This window comes from Vanessa tameamea, chromosome 6 (assembly GCF_037043105.1).
Source record: "Vanessa tameamea isolate UH-Manoa-2023 chromosome 6, ilVanTame1 primary haplotype, whole genome shotgun sequence".
NCBI lineage: Eukaryota > Metazoa > Arthropoda > Insecta > Lepidoptera > Nymphalidae > Vanessa > Vanessa tameamea.
The window spans coordinates 4,532,514-4,548,197 of NC_087314.1; the positions used below are offsets into that span (position 1 = coordinate 4,532,514).

The 15,684-nt window shown below is 32.3% G+C and overlaps 1 protein-coding gene across 2 annotated transcripts in view; it reads right to left on the minus strand.

Annotated features, from left to right (window-relative positions):
• Positions 1–15,684, minus strand: part of Grip (Glutamate receptor interacting protein) — a 319,089-nt gene that overhangs the window by 164,041 nt on the left and 139,364 nt on the right. For both annotated transcript variants that reach the window (XM_064215167.1, XM_026630233.2), the window contains exon 3: positions 14,301–14,420. In XM_064215167.1, coding sequence (XP_064071237.1) covers positions 14,301–14,420 — 120 coding nt within the window. The remainder of the gene's footprint in view (positions 1–14,300; positions 14,421–15,684) is intronic.

Consider the following 15,684-nt stretch of genomic DNA (forward strand, 5'->3'; position numbering starts at 1 on the left):
GAAGCCTTATATTAAATTTCTAGGAACCAAAAGTGTGATTGAGGAATTCGTAGAAAGAAAGAAACAAATATGATATGTTTAATCTTGTTTGACGTTATCGTGTGTTATTTGAAAACATGTAAGTAGATGCCACAAATAAATATACATAAAACAAATTTTGTAATTCAAACCCAATATAAATATCAACTTTGACAATTACGTAATTATTTAATGATAGTAATTCCAATAATTTATATAATTCAATATAAATGGCCTTGGAAATAAAACAAGCTCATTTTTGCTCATGCTATACTCGCTTTCAATACAAGTTTCTGAGTTTTGACTTTAGGTCTTGAAAGTCAAAATTCAAAATCAAAGTATACTTAACTCAAATAGGATTTCACGAACACTTTTGAATCGTCATTTAACAGACCTGTAATAAACGTAAAGTCGCCACCAGTTCGGAATGTTGATTTCACCGAAACGAACCGGCAACAAACTCAGTAGTAACTTTTTATTATAGTTACAGTAATTCACTAGACCTTTGTATTTCTCGGTCTTCGCCGAATTTTTAAATTTCTATATTTATTTTAATTTTACGCTTAACTTCCCTTGTACAATTTCGACCAAAATTATACCGTCCAATTTTAACATAAGCACAGACATGAATTACCAATCCAGTAACGTGGAAGTTACGCCTAAGTTCGAATTAAAGTTTAGGTAGTTCCCACTAAAGCACTATTATCAAGCGCAATTGTTTGGTAAATGTGAGAAGCAAGCTATAAATTAGATCACAATGGACCTCGCTGGCCGCTGTGACGATGAAGCTACTTGTCTTGATCAAATTTATCATCAACTAGACGACGTCGCTACTTTGGAACAGCGTTGAGCTAAATTCAAACGTTAGTTTTGTTGTAAAGGTTACTTAGTTTTTGCGTATTTTGTATATATTCAGTAATTACATATATCTTTTTACGGTTATAATCAAGTTTAGTTCTTAAAGAGTATTTGATTACTCCGTCCAAGTTCTGATGCCTTTGTTAGGAACTGCTATTGATGTATGTTGTGGTTTTGTCGTAAAAAATACTCTTTGGTTTTACTTTTTTATTTCAATATATTTGAAACTTTTGTATTCATTTAGGAAGACAAAAGGGTCAGTTGATATACGACTGATGCCCAAAAATACGGGCTTACACTGCCAGAGCATCAACAACCACAGATCTATAATATTAATACCCTCGTATCCATTATTACAAGAATTAAATGAAGGCAATGTAAAATAAAATGCTTAAAATTAAACTAAAATATATTTGCTTAAATAGAAGGTTTCAGAGGAATTGTTTAGTTTAAGAATACATTACCCAAACTAAGATATGACCAAGCTTAATCCCATTCTCATTTAAATGTCGGTTCTATCCTGATTAAAATCGTTGAATCTCGAATTAGTTGGGTATGATGGAGGTAAGACCTCTGGGGGCAGCCGACCGTGTGATAGATGTTCCAAAGTATTACCATAGCTATTGGGTATTAGACACTACAGAGTTGCGATTAAATTGTCTCTTGGATAATGGCGATACACACATACATAGATACTCATATCTATATATCACCGTAGAATTGTAAATGCCGTTAGAATGTAATCTATCTCGCGAGATTGTAAGCTACCGAAATATCGTGAGAGGTGATTTAACTCAAAATTTCAATAATTTATGATATTTCGGTTAGGTTAGAGTGTTTATAATTTAACTTTAATTAGCTCCGGTACATTTATAATCTACCGAAAAGTAATGCGTTAAATTGTAAGCAGTATGTTAGGATTCACAATCTTTTGACGGTTCACAATCTCGCGAGATAGATTATAATCTAACGGTATTTACAATTTTACGGTGGCATATATATAGCTACACTAGATGATTGATAGTTTTGTTTGCTGCTCAAGTACAAATAAGTTTAAGTATGTATATGAATTAAAATTGCCAAATTATGCACCGTACGTCTCAATTATTATCGACTTAACTTGCTTGCCCGGATTTATTTTATCTCATTTCACATTTACAATATATCTTAGGTAAATTTATTTTGAGAATATATTAATTAATAAGAAGATGCTATATGATCATGATATGACATGGTTTTAAATATGAAATAATGTTATTTAATATATTGTTATTTGTTATTTAATTATATTATGCAATTGTAATATTAAAAAAAAAGATTTATAATAAAATATATTGAATTGTACTTTTATTAAGGAAAATAAAATGAGAATAATAACTGAAATTGATATTCGTGAACATTCTTAGCGATCTAGTTCAATTTCAAATATTATGAGAAATACTTTTGTTCCTTTGCGAAACAAATCTATGTTTATATACAAGACCTAATAAATCTCTATATATATTATACATATTTTCCATTGGTGCCGACTATGCTGCTTTATATATATTTTTTTAATAATAATATTGGTAATAGATAAAATATAATTTATTATACATTGTCGTTAGTGTGCGCTTAATATTACAGCTATAGTTCTATAGTGGTAATTATCGGATTACTTATACATCTTCCGGGTATGATGTAATGAGGACGGAATACGACCCATTAAGGGCCTTCTGGGGAATTGGGAACTTAAACCGACTTAATTATGAATACAAATGTACATTGTAAGTTATTTAATTAAGGAATATTTTTTTTTTCTAAATAAATAATTTAATTTAACTACTTTTTAAATTTTGTAATTTGAAAATTAATATTTATTCACGGCAACGTAATTTAAACGAGCATTGTATACCGAGCCGTGGTTGACTCGAGACTGACGCTTGGATTTAACTTTTCACAGCCAACACTTTTTCCTCGCGGAAAATCGTAGGGCGCGTCTTCGCGGATTGAACTGACTATAACATAGACTACACATACATTTATTTATATTAAGTCGATTTAAAAAAATAATGAGTTTAATAATTTACATTTTCTTATTTCCTATAAACCTATGGTACTGGCTGGAAGCCTTCGCTAATTTGATTATCTCAAGGGCAGTGCCATTTAAAATAAATTAAAAAATGTCACTCTTAAGAATAAGGGTAATCTAAAGAATTCGTCACTTGTTTCGTTTAAGCGGCGTTTTTCTTGTCTCCTTCGGACAGCGCGATTAAATTAAATACACCAAATGAAAATTCAAATTCAATTTTAAAAACTCGACTCCAAATTTTTCCTCGGAATCGTTTATATTTAAATTCGATGTTAGTCAGGACAGTATTTTGTAGTTGATTTTTTTTTTGTTGGGAAAATATTTATAGACAGATAATTTAATATTCTGTAATAATAATTATAAATCTCCAAAGTGTAACACTGCAGAAGGGTAGTTCACTTTCAAATGCTATATATTAAATTTTAAATTATATGAGTCATAATTTCCTTTTTTTTCTAGATTACCACCCAAATGATTGAGTAATTGTTTTTTTCCTAAACAGACAAATTAAAAGTAGAAATAAAACAATATATAACACTAATTACAATTTAGTAGATACATTTAACTCATACGTCATTAACATTCAACTCAGACAAAAAAGAAGCTGCCATATGTTTAAGTTTTTAATCTCACGAATCTCTTAACACTGTAGACAGTTATCATACAAATTAAAATTAAAAAAAATAATTAGTTAATCCTGTTCATAATTACGCAACACCATTTAGGATAAAAGTTATAATTGTACTAACTTTAACATCTATTTAAAATGTTATAATTTCATTTTAAACGCGATGTTTTTCCACTTAGCACAATGGTCGCTTTGTTAAAAATAATGTAACGGGTGTTAAAAAACTTTAACGTTTAAACTAAACGGGTTACCGCTGAAATTACGAAATACTTAGTACAGTTTTGCGCAAAACTGTTTTGTTCCATCGCAAAATGTTCCTGCTCATAAACACAACTCTTCACGGTGTGCGAGCAGCGGGATAGTTTCCTCTATATTTTTCTCCCGCGTTCTGAGTTTTAAAGCCAAACCAGTCACCTATCTCGACAGCTGTGTTGTGTCTGTGACGTCAGAGTTATGGCCACTAGATGGGACTTGTAATTTTGTTAGTGTAAAACGAATTGTAACAAATGGCCTTTTAAGAAAACACACTTTAAAGTTCTTTATAGCCATTGAAATGTTACTTGACTAACAACGAAATTAAATTTAATAAGGAAAAACAAAAGTTATAAAATCTATGAATATATTTGTACATATAATGAGATTATTTTAATTATGTGCATTTTGATAATAGATAATAAATAAATTGTACCATATAAATGATATTCGGCTAGACATAATAGAAAAACATAGCCGACACAGTAAAATTATACTAAGATTTACTACTTTGATATATATAACATTTATTAAAGTCAATGTGTAAAATTTAACTACAACATAAAAAATGTCAAAGACTACCTCTTAAATATTTACAAATAGTTCAAAGCACTTCTAGGTAACGTTTGTCTCACACCAAACGCATGAAACTATTTTTATCATGTATAAAATTAGCTCCCCCTAGCGGCGGCGGCATACTAATTGACGTTTTAAATCCGTCCGCACCTTCTAGTATAGAGCAAGTTAGTAATAATTTTATTTGAGTGTTATGAGTTAAGAGCGCGAGTGTACATCGAGCGTGTGTCATGTCTAATATATCCTTTGTCTATGATAAACTATACTATATATTTTGTAAGCTATTTAGTTTATTGTTGTACTGTGTGTCATTCTTTATTTTTTATCTATATATTATATTATATTTTTTAGATATATAAGTTCCCTGACTGAAATGCAACATTATGTGTGTGTGTGTGTTTATATATGTGTGTGCTTGCGTGTATATTCATACACATTGCTTAGTATTTATTTATACTTTATTGTTTGCAGACGACTGTATGATACCACGGTATTTATGTATATTCTCCCAGTCATACACGGTGACGCGAAATATTTCAAAAAAAGCATTAACAAAAAATAACTAATTATTATATTATTATTTAATAATAATTAGCATATAGTATTTTCGTAATTTTTTAAACACTTTTTCTTTAGAATTATATCTATAAGCCATTTAAACTGGGACTATACTTGGTGGTTGGGCTTTGAGCAAGCCCGTCTAGATACTACCCACTCATCCTATAATCTACCACCAAGCAGCAACACTTTGTATTGTTGGGTTCCGGTTTGAATGGTGAGCCCAAGTATTAGTTCCCAAGGCGGGTGGCACAATGGAAATCTAAGGAATGCTTAAAATTTCTTACGGCGCCAATGTCAATGGGCAGTAGAGATCACTAACCATTAGATGGCCAAGGGCCCATACCACCTTCATAATTATTTTTTTGTCAATCACATTTATGACATTGATCCTTTAATTGATAATGTCAAACGAAAAATCTAAACCACGTAGTTTCACTTCAAATTTTTGAAATCCCTGAATGAAAAAGTGTAATCTGTCTAATATCACTAAAAAAAGAAATCTTGTTAATACCAAAAACTTAACAAACGAACACGATTCACATCGCAAAACGAAGATTATGTGTTACGATTAAGATGAGCTATCCCTTGTACACAATATCAACAGTTAGAAATTAAATCGAAGTTCGAAACAAGTGCAATAATATCTAATAACCGCTATCGGGACTTGTATGAGACCATGCTCGGAGGCATCTAACAAACTTTCTGACGGATATCGTTTTAACGGCCATGATATATAACGCCTATTCCGACCATAAGACGACAAAAGTCAACTAAATCGAACTTGAATAAATAATATTTATATGCACGTAAAAGCGAAATAGTACTCAGTGATTAATCTCGAAATCTAAGAAACTAAAAGAAAGAATTTCACAGGTAGGTTTCTTATAGTCTAAAGACATCCGCTAAGAATGGATCTTATGAAACTTCACCCCTAAAGGGGTAAAACTGGGTTTGAAAGTTTGTATTTTATAAATTTCGCGCGGGTAAATCCGCAGAATCAGCTAGTCTTCGATATTCATTATGAATTTGCGAAAAAACATAGTATTGAACATCGATGAATCTGTCATCGAAACTTGAGAGGTAAAATTAAAGTGGAGAAGGAAAGAAGAATCTGTTAGTACTGTACAATATAGCTAAGCTATTAGCAAATTGTATGGATTACGTAAATATAGGATCTGTTTATCTTTATTCCTTCTTCGATGTATTTCCCGCTCATGTCTACATCCATACCAATAAAAGAGACTACATGTTTCTCGTTAGGCCTGATTGAAAAAAACTACTTAACCAATTTATATAAAACTTATACCAGAATATGCAACACTTCGGAATTTTTTCTATATAATACTTATGTATAAGTACCTGCGCTTCATAGTTTAAATTTATTGACGTGATAAGTTTGAATTTCATATTCTTGTAAATTATGATATAAATAATCTTATTGCTCTAAACTGTTCCAGGTTTGATAGGTGAATGCACGGACAGACGTCTGAGCCTTTTTTTCTACCGTGTATGTCATAACCACAGATATTAAATAATCACATAAAATCATAATTTTATTCGTTAAAATTTGATCCACCGAGCCATCTCAACACTTAACATTATAATGATATTATATTAATAATTACATTAATTAGTCGCAACTGAATACCAGCTCTGAAGGTTCGTTTCATTTCATGCAGAACATTTTGCGTTATTATATTTCTCAATTATATTGCAATTTTTATGTTATTTGATGTAATCTTATATTAATAGCGTAAGCCGATTTTTGTCCCAGTGATTATGGCTGCACATAAAAAAATCGGTTATGGTCTCATTTTGAAGAGCTCCAGTCGTAGATGTGCAGAAAAATAAAGAGGATTCTTGATTGTAATTTACTAAATTGTTACAATATAATAAATAATTAATTTCAGAGAGCGGAAAAAATTACTGGCCATTTATATAGAACTAATGTATTTGACATTAATAATGTATATAAAAAAAGGTTTCATCAGTTTACAATGAAATAAAATCAATACAAAACCTATCATAGGTTTTGACATACCTAAAAAATATTTTGAATAAACGCGAAGTTTCGCGGGCGACTCACTAGTTATTTATTACTCCGTTAAATTAATTCTTTAATATTCCATTCAAATCCTAGATCATGCCGATAAAAATATATTGGGATTTTCTGCTGAGAAATTGTCACTCGAAGTCTGGAAGTTGGATATGTGTACCCGTGCCTCGGAAAGAAAGCTGTTGGTCCAGCGCTTGAGCTTACCATTATGTCGGATTTACAGCCCTATCAGATTATAAGAGTAAAGATTGCACTTGTGCAGTAGTTTGTCCTGTGTAGTTCCTTTTTTGAGATGACCTGCCGTGGTCGAAATCGTTTAAGACCATATCATTATATTATTTTGCATATTCGGTTGTATTCCACCGCACACAAGTGGTTCGCAGCCAGTTCATTAAGCAGCTACATTTTGTAAGTGGATTGACAATAATTAACGCTGGATTATTTCAAGCGCTTCAATTTATGCAGGTTAAGTTTGCTCATGCTGCCTGATTTTGCTAGTAGCTAGTTTATAAGGCTTAAGAGTTTAATGTCCTGAGTTCAAATTTTAGGATGGATGAATAAAAGTTATAGAGTTGTTCTGTTTCGCAGACAATAAAGATACATAAAAGAAATATGTCTAGAAAGTTCAAAATAACCGTTTTTCAACAGTATAATTTACTGATCGCACATACACTGCCAAAACTCCAATAGTCAATTTACCCGTCCCCCCTAAGTCAAAGGCGAATTTAATGATAAAAAGTCCCCCTTCGTTTACACGAGCCGCGAATTTCTTACCTACAGGGTTAATCCGGACGAAATTTACATATTTATTGGATAGCTGGGACAGATGCGGTGCTAATCGATATCCGCCAAGTTTCGGGATGATTACGCATACGAAATTTTATGTATAGATAAATACATCTCCCTGATGTATGATCAACGTTCGCCTGAAGCATTTGAAAGATCAACACGAAAAAAGAAAACTCCTGTTGCAAACGGTTTTGTCAATATTTTAATTAAACATATCAGACAAGCAAATGAAACGATACTCACTCATAAATACTGGTACTGATAAGGCATACAAATATCGAAACCCTTTATATTTTATACAATTTTGCAACAGATTAATAAAAGCTAAGCATAATATACAGATGACAAAATAAAAAAATATATTATACTTGATTATAGTGCGCTCCTATAAGAACTTATGAGATGTCATATTAAACAAATGAATTTATTGTAGAGTTACTATATAGTTAAGAATATATATCCAAAGAAAAATAACAAGAAGAAGAATTTACTTGGTGGTTAAGTTGTGCAAGCCCGTATGGGTAGATACCACCCATTCATCAGATATTCTATCGCATAAGGGACATAATATCTTAGCTCCTCAGGTTGGTGGCGCATTGGTTATGAGAGAAATGGTTAATATTTCTTACAGTGCCAATGAATATGGGCGGTGTTGACCACTCACCATCAGGTAACCCATCTGCCTGTAAGAAACGCAATGAGTAATATTTTTTCTCAAATGAAATACATAATCATGGTATACAATTTTATATGTTTTATCGTTCATAGTTTCTTTTAATCTGTATTATGTATGTTTTATATTAAAGCGTTATTCATAAATAGTTTTTAATATTAGATTTAAATTCAATAACTAGTAAAGTTCAATTAGAAAAGTTGAGAAATATATAAAATGTTAAGGTGTCATAATTATTGACTTTATTTTAAGCAGAATTCTAATCATTAAAATATATACACAGATAAATAATTCTATCGTAGTCTGAAATTAATTTCCGTAGCATTTACAAGTATTTTTTCCTTTAAATGATTTTGGTAATTGCATTAAACCGTTAAATCGAAGCCGATTAATTTGAAATTTCAATGTAAATATTTCATATTTACAACGGTTCAGTACAAATCTAAAATTAATACTATTTGTTTTTAATGTTAAAATAATTAAAATATATTTTTATTTACACGATAAGATAACATATTTAAATATGTATTTTCGCTTCGGGAGAGTAGCGAAGGGTAGCGACTTAGCTGTGCCCCTGGCAATTCTGAGGCTCATGAGTGACAATGAGTACTTACCATCACGTGGTTCGGTTATAATTCTGTCCCAAGAAGTAATAAAAATAAATTAAAAAAGTCATCTGTAATAATAATATACTTGTCAGAGAACCAAGTTCATCGACATAGCCCACCGGATTAGTAAGCTGAAGTGGCAGTGGGCTGACCATATTTGTCGTAGAACCGATAACCGTTGGGGAAAACGTGTTCTAGAGTGGAGACCGCGTCTCGGCAAACGTAGTGTAGGACGTCCTCAGGCACGGTGGGGTGACGATTTGCGCAAGACGGCTGGCAGGAGCTGGATGCGAGTTGCCGAAGAAAGACCACAGTGGCGTGCATTTGGAGAGGCCTATGTCCAGCAGTGGACGAATGCGGGCTGATGTGTGTGTGTGTGTGTGTGTGTGTTAGTTAACTTAATGTTAACTACGTTAAATACATAACAAGAGAAAAATCTGATTTATTTAATGAATCTTTAATTTTTTCAAACTAGTCTGCTTTTATCGATTAGCTTAGGGAACAAAATAATTTAAAAAGTCTCATAATATTATAAAGTCGACAAGGAAGGGCACATTTCAGTTAATATTATGTCTAAGCCCGTGCGATAACGGAAATTACAGAGCTATCAATTCTAGAATTACAAATTGTCATATACGTAAACCTATAGTTAGAGTTAATTTCACAGTGATATATCATATATCTAAAACCTCTGCTGATAACACATTTGAAACGACTGCAAAAATGGCCAATTTTCTCGATTCTTGTGTAATATGTTTTCATATGTTAATACAAGTATTTTGCTTTAACACTATTTTTAATTATGACTATTGCGTTGTATTTAATATAACCTTAAGATCATCTCGATATGATTGATATTAGTTATTATTTAAAAGAATGAGGTGATTTCTTGTAGCCGATTTTTATTTTGTGAGAATAGTTTTACTACCGACTTGAACAACCAAATGTTTATTAAACATTATGATGTAGCTTCGAAGTAGGTTTGTTTATAAGCGATGTATCAAACCTTATGTTATAACAGGGCACTTTAAATACCCTCAAGGATGGGAGCTTCATAAATATTATGTAAGGATCTGATAACATTCGTTGTATCAAAGTTATTATACGATGCTGTACGAACCGAGGCTCGACTGTTAACTAAGCAAAATGTATTATGAATTTATTCACAGGTTTCAATTCGTTCGACTAGACTTATATAAATACATATTTAGTACATAAATTTAACAAATCAACGAGTAGTTTAATCCTAAAGAGACTAGAACTTGGAGTCAAATCCTTCATAACAGTTATTGAATTTGGCTTGCTAGACAGTGAATATATAACATATTATTTAAAATAATACATTTAAACCTTTCATTTAAAAGCGTGTAATATTATATTGTGCTGATATACAAGAGTTAAACCCGTAGAATTAACATAATAATCCACGGCATCTATGAATCATACAAATTATTTACCGACTTGTTGAGCTTTGTGCTAAGCCACCTGTCATCAAACAGCAATACTTATTTTTAAAGGTCAATCCAGTGCAACTACAGGCACAAGAGATATAATATCTTAGCTCCCAAGGTTAGTGGCACGTTGGCGATTTAAGGAAAGTTTAATATTTTTTTATTGAGCTAATATCAATGCGCGATACTGACCGTTTACCATTCGACCAGCACATTTACCCGTCTATTTACCTAAAGCAAAGAAAAAAAAAACTAAAAATTACATACGTAGATCAACTAAACCTAAAGACCAAAAATTACTCTCGATGTATCCCACGAGTAACAAAATCGTGCATTGTATAAAACCGATGTTTTTGCCAAGATGAATTTAAAGCGGACACGAAATTTATTGCCTGAATTTATGAACATTCAGGCAATTTCAGTTTAATGACGGGAACATAAAGATAAACTTTTGTGTGTACGTAATTCATCAATTTCGACGTGACTGTAAAACAGTGCCTATAACCATCATATCACCTTCTGTCTGGTTTGATCAATTGCGTTTGAGGTAAGATAAGTCAATTCGGGTAGTCCATTTAGGCAAATATTAAAGATTCTACCCACTCGTTTTGAGAATTCAATTCATATTCGTATAAAGGAGTTTTAGATTAGCCTAGTAGAACACCGATACAATATATTTTTTTAATTGGGAACGGGAAACGATACGGCTACGACGGACGCGACTACGCGGATGCTACGGGTACTAAAACCGTTATGTACGGGTGTGATACGCTGCTGTTACGTTCTAGTGGGCATAGTAGTTTGTTTCATGCTTGTTTCAGTACCTGATACGTTACGTAACGTACATAGGATGATTATTATAAAAGATGATATACTGGGCAGACTCCTTAATACTATAATATTTCAATTAACATATCATCGAAACGATGATTCGTTTATTTTTATTAATTTTTATATCAAAACTCTTAGTAGTAGTACATAGAAAAGTAAAGCAGCTGCTCGTAAATGTCTCACTGAGTTAGGCCTTCTATCTTCATTTAAAGGTTTTGAACTTGTTCCATCACGGTACTTCTATGCAGGTTGGTGGATATACATGTAGCAGATTTTCATGTGTCGGTGCTTTACACAGTTCTTCACACGCTCTATCTACTAAGGCATCTCGGATGTGTGCACGAATATCATATAAAGGAGATAAAATTGGGATATTGTCGATATGGCGATTCAGATATGCATATGTATCGTATTTGATGTCCGATGTGTATTCCGAAGACGAATTTTAATAGCGGTCTGTAAATTTATAGGTTTCATTTATGAACGGTCGGGCAATTCCAATTTGACGACAGAAACATAAGTGCTCGACCAAATATCGTTCATCAATTTGAAACCCAAAATGGGTGCTGTTTCAAAATTACTATAATTTTATCTTTTCAAATACAATATAAATGAAGTACGTTGTTGTTAAAAATATCGAATTTTAGCTTAAATGCGTTTGTCCAAGTATGATGTAAAATATAGGAAGAATAAATCAAAAAAGTTGTACGATAATTGTAATCAATTCTTAAATTACTTATTAATTACATAATGTTTAAAGCATTTATTATATAATATATCATTCGATAATTTTAATTAGCACCCTTTTACCTATTTATATGACTATTCTTGTATCAATAATTTAAAAACAAAAATAGCCTGATGTACTTAAATCTGTTTATATCATAATAGGTCTTTACCTACGCAATTGCCGTTCTGCAATACTGGACATTTCAAATCGATTTTTTTTTTGTTTTACTAAGAATTCCAATTACAAATTATTTTTTTTTTAATGATAGAATTCTTCTTTCAAAATTTGAATCTTTCTAGTCTCCGTATGGATATGGATACGTAAAAATTCGAGTAATTATGGGATAGGAGTACCGTCGTGGCAACAACGCGGCAAAAACGGCACGCAACATCCGTTTACGAAGCGAACACTACTAACGACCGCATCAACTGTTATTGGTTCGCCTGCATCCATTCTGTGAATTTTAGACCTGAAAAATGAATCCTGCATTCCTCCGAAAACTTTAGTCGACAGTGACACACTAAAACTGGTTGTGGAAGCTAATGATACTCAATATACGGGTGAATTAGCAACAGCTTTTTACGTTAGCATCAAAACAATATTAGTCAGTTTGCGTTAAATTGCCAAGGTGAAAAAGCTTGACAAATTGGTTCTCCACGAACACAACGATCGCCAGCGAAAAGAACGCATCAAGACATGCCTTGCTCTGCTCAACAGGCCCACAGAGGAAGAAATTTTGAATCGCATTGTTACTTGCGAAGAAAAAGTTATCCTATATAATAAATATAAATAATAACGAATAAAACCTTATTAAATAAGGTCTTATACGTTGTGTACAGACTAAACATCGGTGTAATTGTATATATAAATAAATCATTTCTATGAAAAGGTCGAAGTAAGATATAGCTATGTACGATACAAACGGTAACCAGATGAACCCGAATGCCCTCCTAGGAATGCCGTGGTCACCGAATTTATGGCTCTACGCGATTTATGAGCGGTGCGGAGCTTTGATGTTACGTTAGCTTCATGGATTCTAGTATATATTATGTTTTGTGTTTTATATGAAAACATAAATACCAATAGATAATATGTACTAAAATTTGATTCTTTAATTTCAGTAAGACTTTATATATCAAATATCTACTCGTATGTGCACTGACAAGACCAGGCTACGCACACATAAGTTCTTCGATGTTTATGCGTGAATTGTATACTACAAATAGTTCGTTGTATGTATATATATATATTATGTATTTTAATAGAAATAAAAAATATTAATTTATTTAGTGATGAGTATCAGAAATGAGGTGATCCGTCAGAGAACCAAAGTCATCGACATAGCACACCGGATTAGTAAGCTGAAGTGGCAGTGGGCTGGCCATATTTGTCGGAGAACCGATAACCGTAGGGGAAACCGTGTTCTACAGTGGAGACCGCGTCACGGCAAACTTAGTGTAGGACGTCCTCAGGCACGGTGGAGTGACGATTTGCGCAAAACCGCTGGCAGGAGCTGGATGCGAGTTGCCGAAGAAAGACCACAGTGGCGTGCATTTGGAGAAGCCTATGTCCAGCAGTGGACGAATGTGGGATGATGATATGATTTATTTAGTAACAAAACTTTATATTTTTATTCATTTAACCTCATATTTATTTATTGGGTTTCTTGAATTGACCACTTATTTTAATGTTCTAATAGTCATTTTTTCTTGATCACTCATTCTTATTCAGATCTAATATTTAGCATAAAGAAATCACTCTTTTTGGGTTGATTTATAAGAAAATCAATCAATCAAAATAAGCGTCAATAGCGCAATGGTTTACGGGCCGCCTAGCGATGTAAAAGTCGCAGAATCGATCCTGACCCCTTGGGCTATTGTCGTCCCCACTCCTAACACAAGTGATAAGCTTAAAAGGATACATATAGGAATATTAGTAGAACATAAATGTTCAAAAAAAACCGTAACAAGTAAGTAAATGTATATATAATAAATTAAAATATAGAGTAGAATGTTTTTTCTTATTAAACTAAAGAGGCAGGTAGCTAAAGGTGAAATAGATTCATATATAGAATCTAAAAATTAATTTCATGTATCTTTTAATGGTTATGACCATGTCCGAAAACTTGTATGGGTTACTGATGGCCACTAACCATTTAGTCGTTCTTGAGATCGTCTTCTCTTATGTCTAAAACTTACCTGCCAGTTTTAGTCCGATTCGTTTTTCCGGGGGTTTTATCAGCTCAATGTGGGTTCTCCTTAACCCTCGCTCAGTACAGAGACCCGAGTCTGTTGAAAGCGATGTCTGCGATTTGAAAACTGAAACAAAAATAGTTTTATTTATTTACGCTACAATATTTAATATTACGTTAAATATTAGGTTAGAAGTGTTCCATCAATAATTAAATACTTTTATAGATCTGCTTAGATATTAGATGTTCAATTGCCTCGTTGGTGTAGTGCCTGGATTGTAAGGATGTAAAATTCAGAGTTCTAGGTCCATCTCCTGGATAGGGCCAATATATGCAATTGGGTTTTTCTTTTACCTTATATTTTTATAGTCATTTCGCTATATTGCCCGAAGGGTTATGAGAGAGAAGAAATAGAGGGTTTATAATTATTTGCTGTGCTGCGCTGGACTCTTCTGGTTTTACAACTATATACTGAATACTTTGCTTTGAATGCTTCAAACTTTTTTTTCAACCTTTTAATATTTGTATCCTTGAATGGCAAACATTTTTTCAATCGATATAATCAATATGAGACCTACGATAAGGGTTCATAAGGTAAGATATTTCTTAAAGTAACAATATAATAATTCCACCAACGGAAGTTAATTTGTATATAATTTTTTTTGTCGTAACCTTATATGTAATAATATACTATTATTCCTTATAACGATACTACACATAATAGGGCTCTTTCAGCAGTCTAATTTAATGAATTAATTTATTAGTGGCAACCCTACGTTCAAATCTCGTTTGTTGGAAGTTAGCTCGTTAGCAGTGACTTTCGAAGCAGCAACCGTAAACTGCTAAAATAATAGCGCAACTGGACAATGTTGATGGCTATGGCTTTTAAGCTAACCGGCTGACGAATTTGAAACGTCAAATGGCACATTCTCACGCGTATTCACTTCGTGTTCGTCTTTATATGAACTGTGAGTATTTTAATTAATAAACTTCGTGTATGAAAATATATATGAAATGATAGCACGTTTTGAGGTTCTGTACGTGAATCTATGCTTTTAAGACTATAAAGCTAGTGTTACACATATGTAACACTAGCTGTTACCTGTTATTAAATACACAAATAAAATATGATCAACGGAAATAATTAAATTAAACTTTAACAATCTGCGGATGATTCCGCATCGATTAGATCATAGTATCATATCGATACGGTTAGAGTTTCGTTTGATTGACGCACAAAAAATTTGTGTATATATTCATATAATACGATATGTACTCTATATAAATGCCTATATACAAGTTAATAAATGAAAATAAAACAAATATATATTTTTTTATAACTCGGGTATGACTTGGCCACTGGGTGTAAAAATCTTTTTACGTAATCTCCA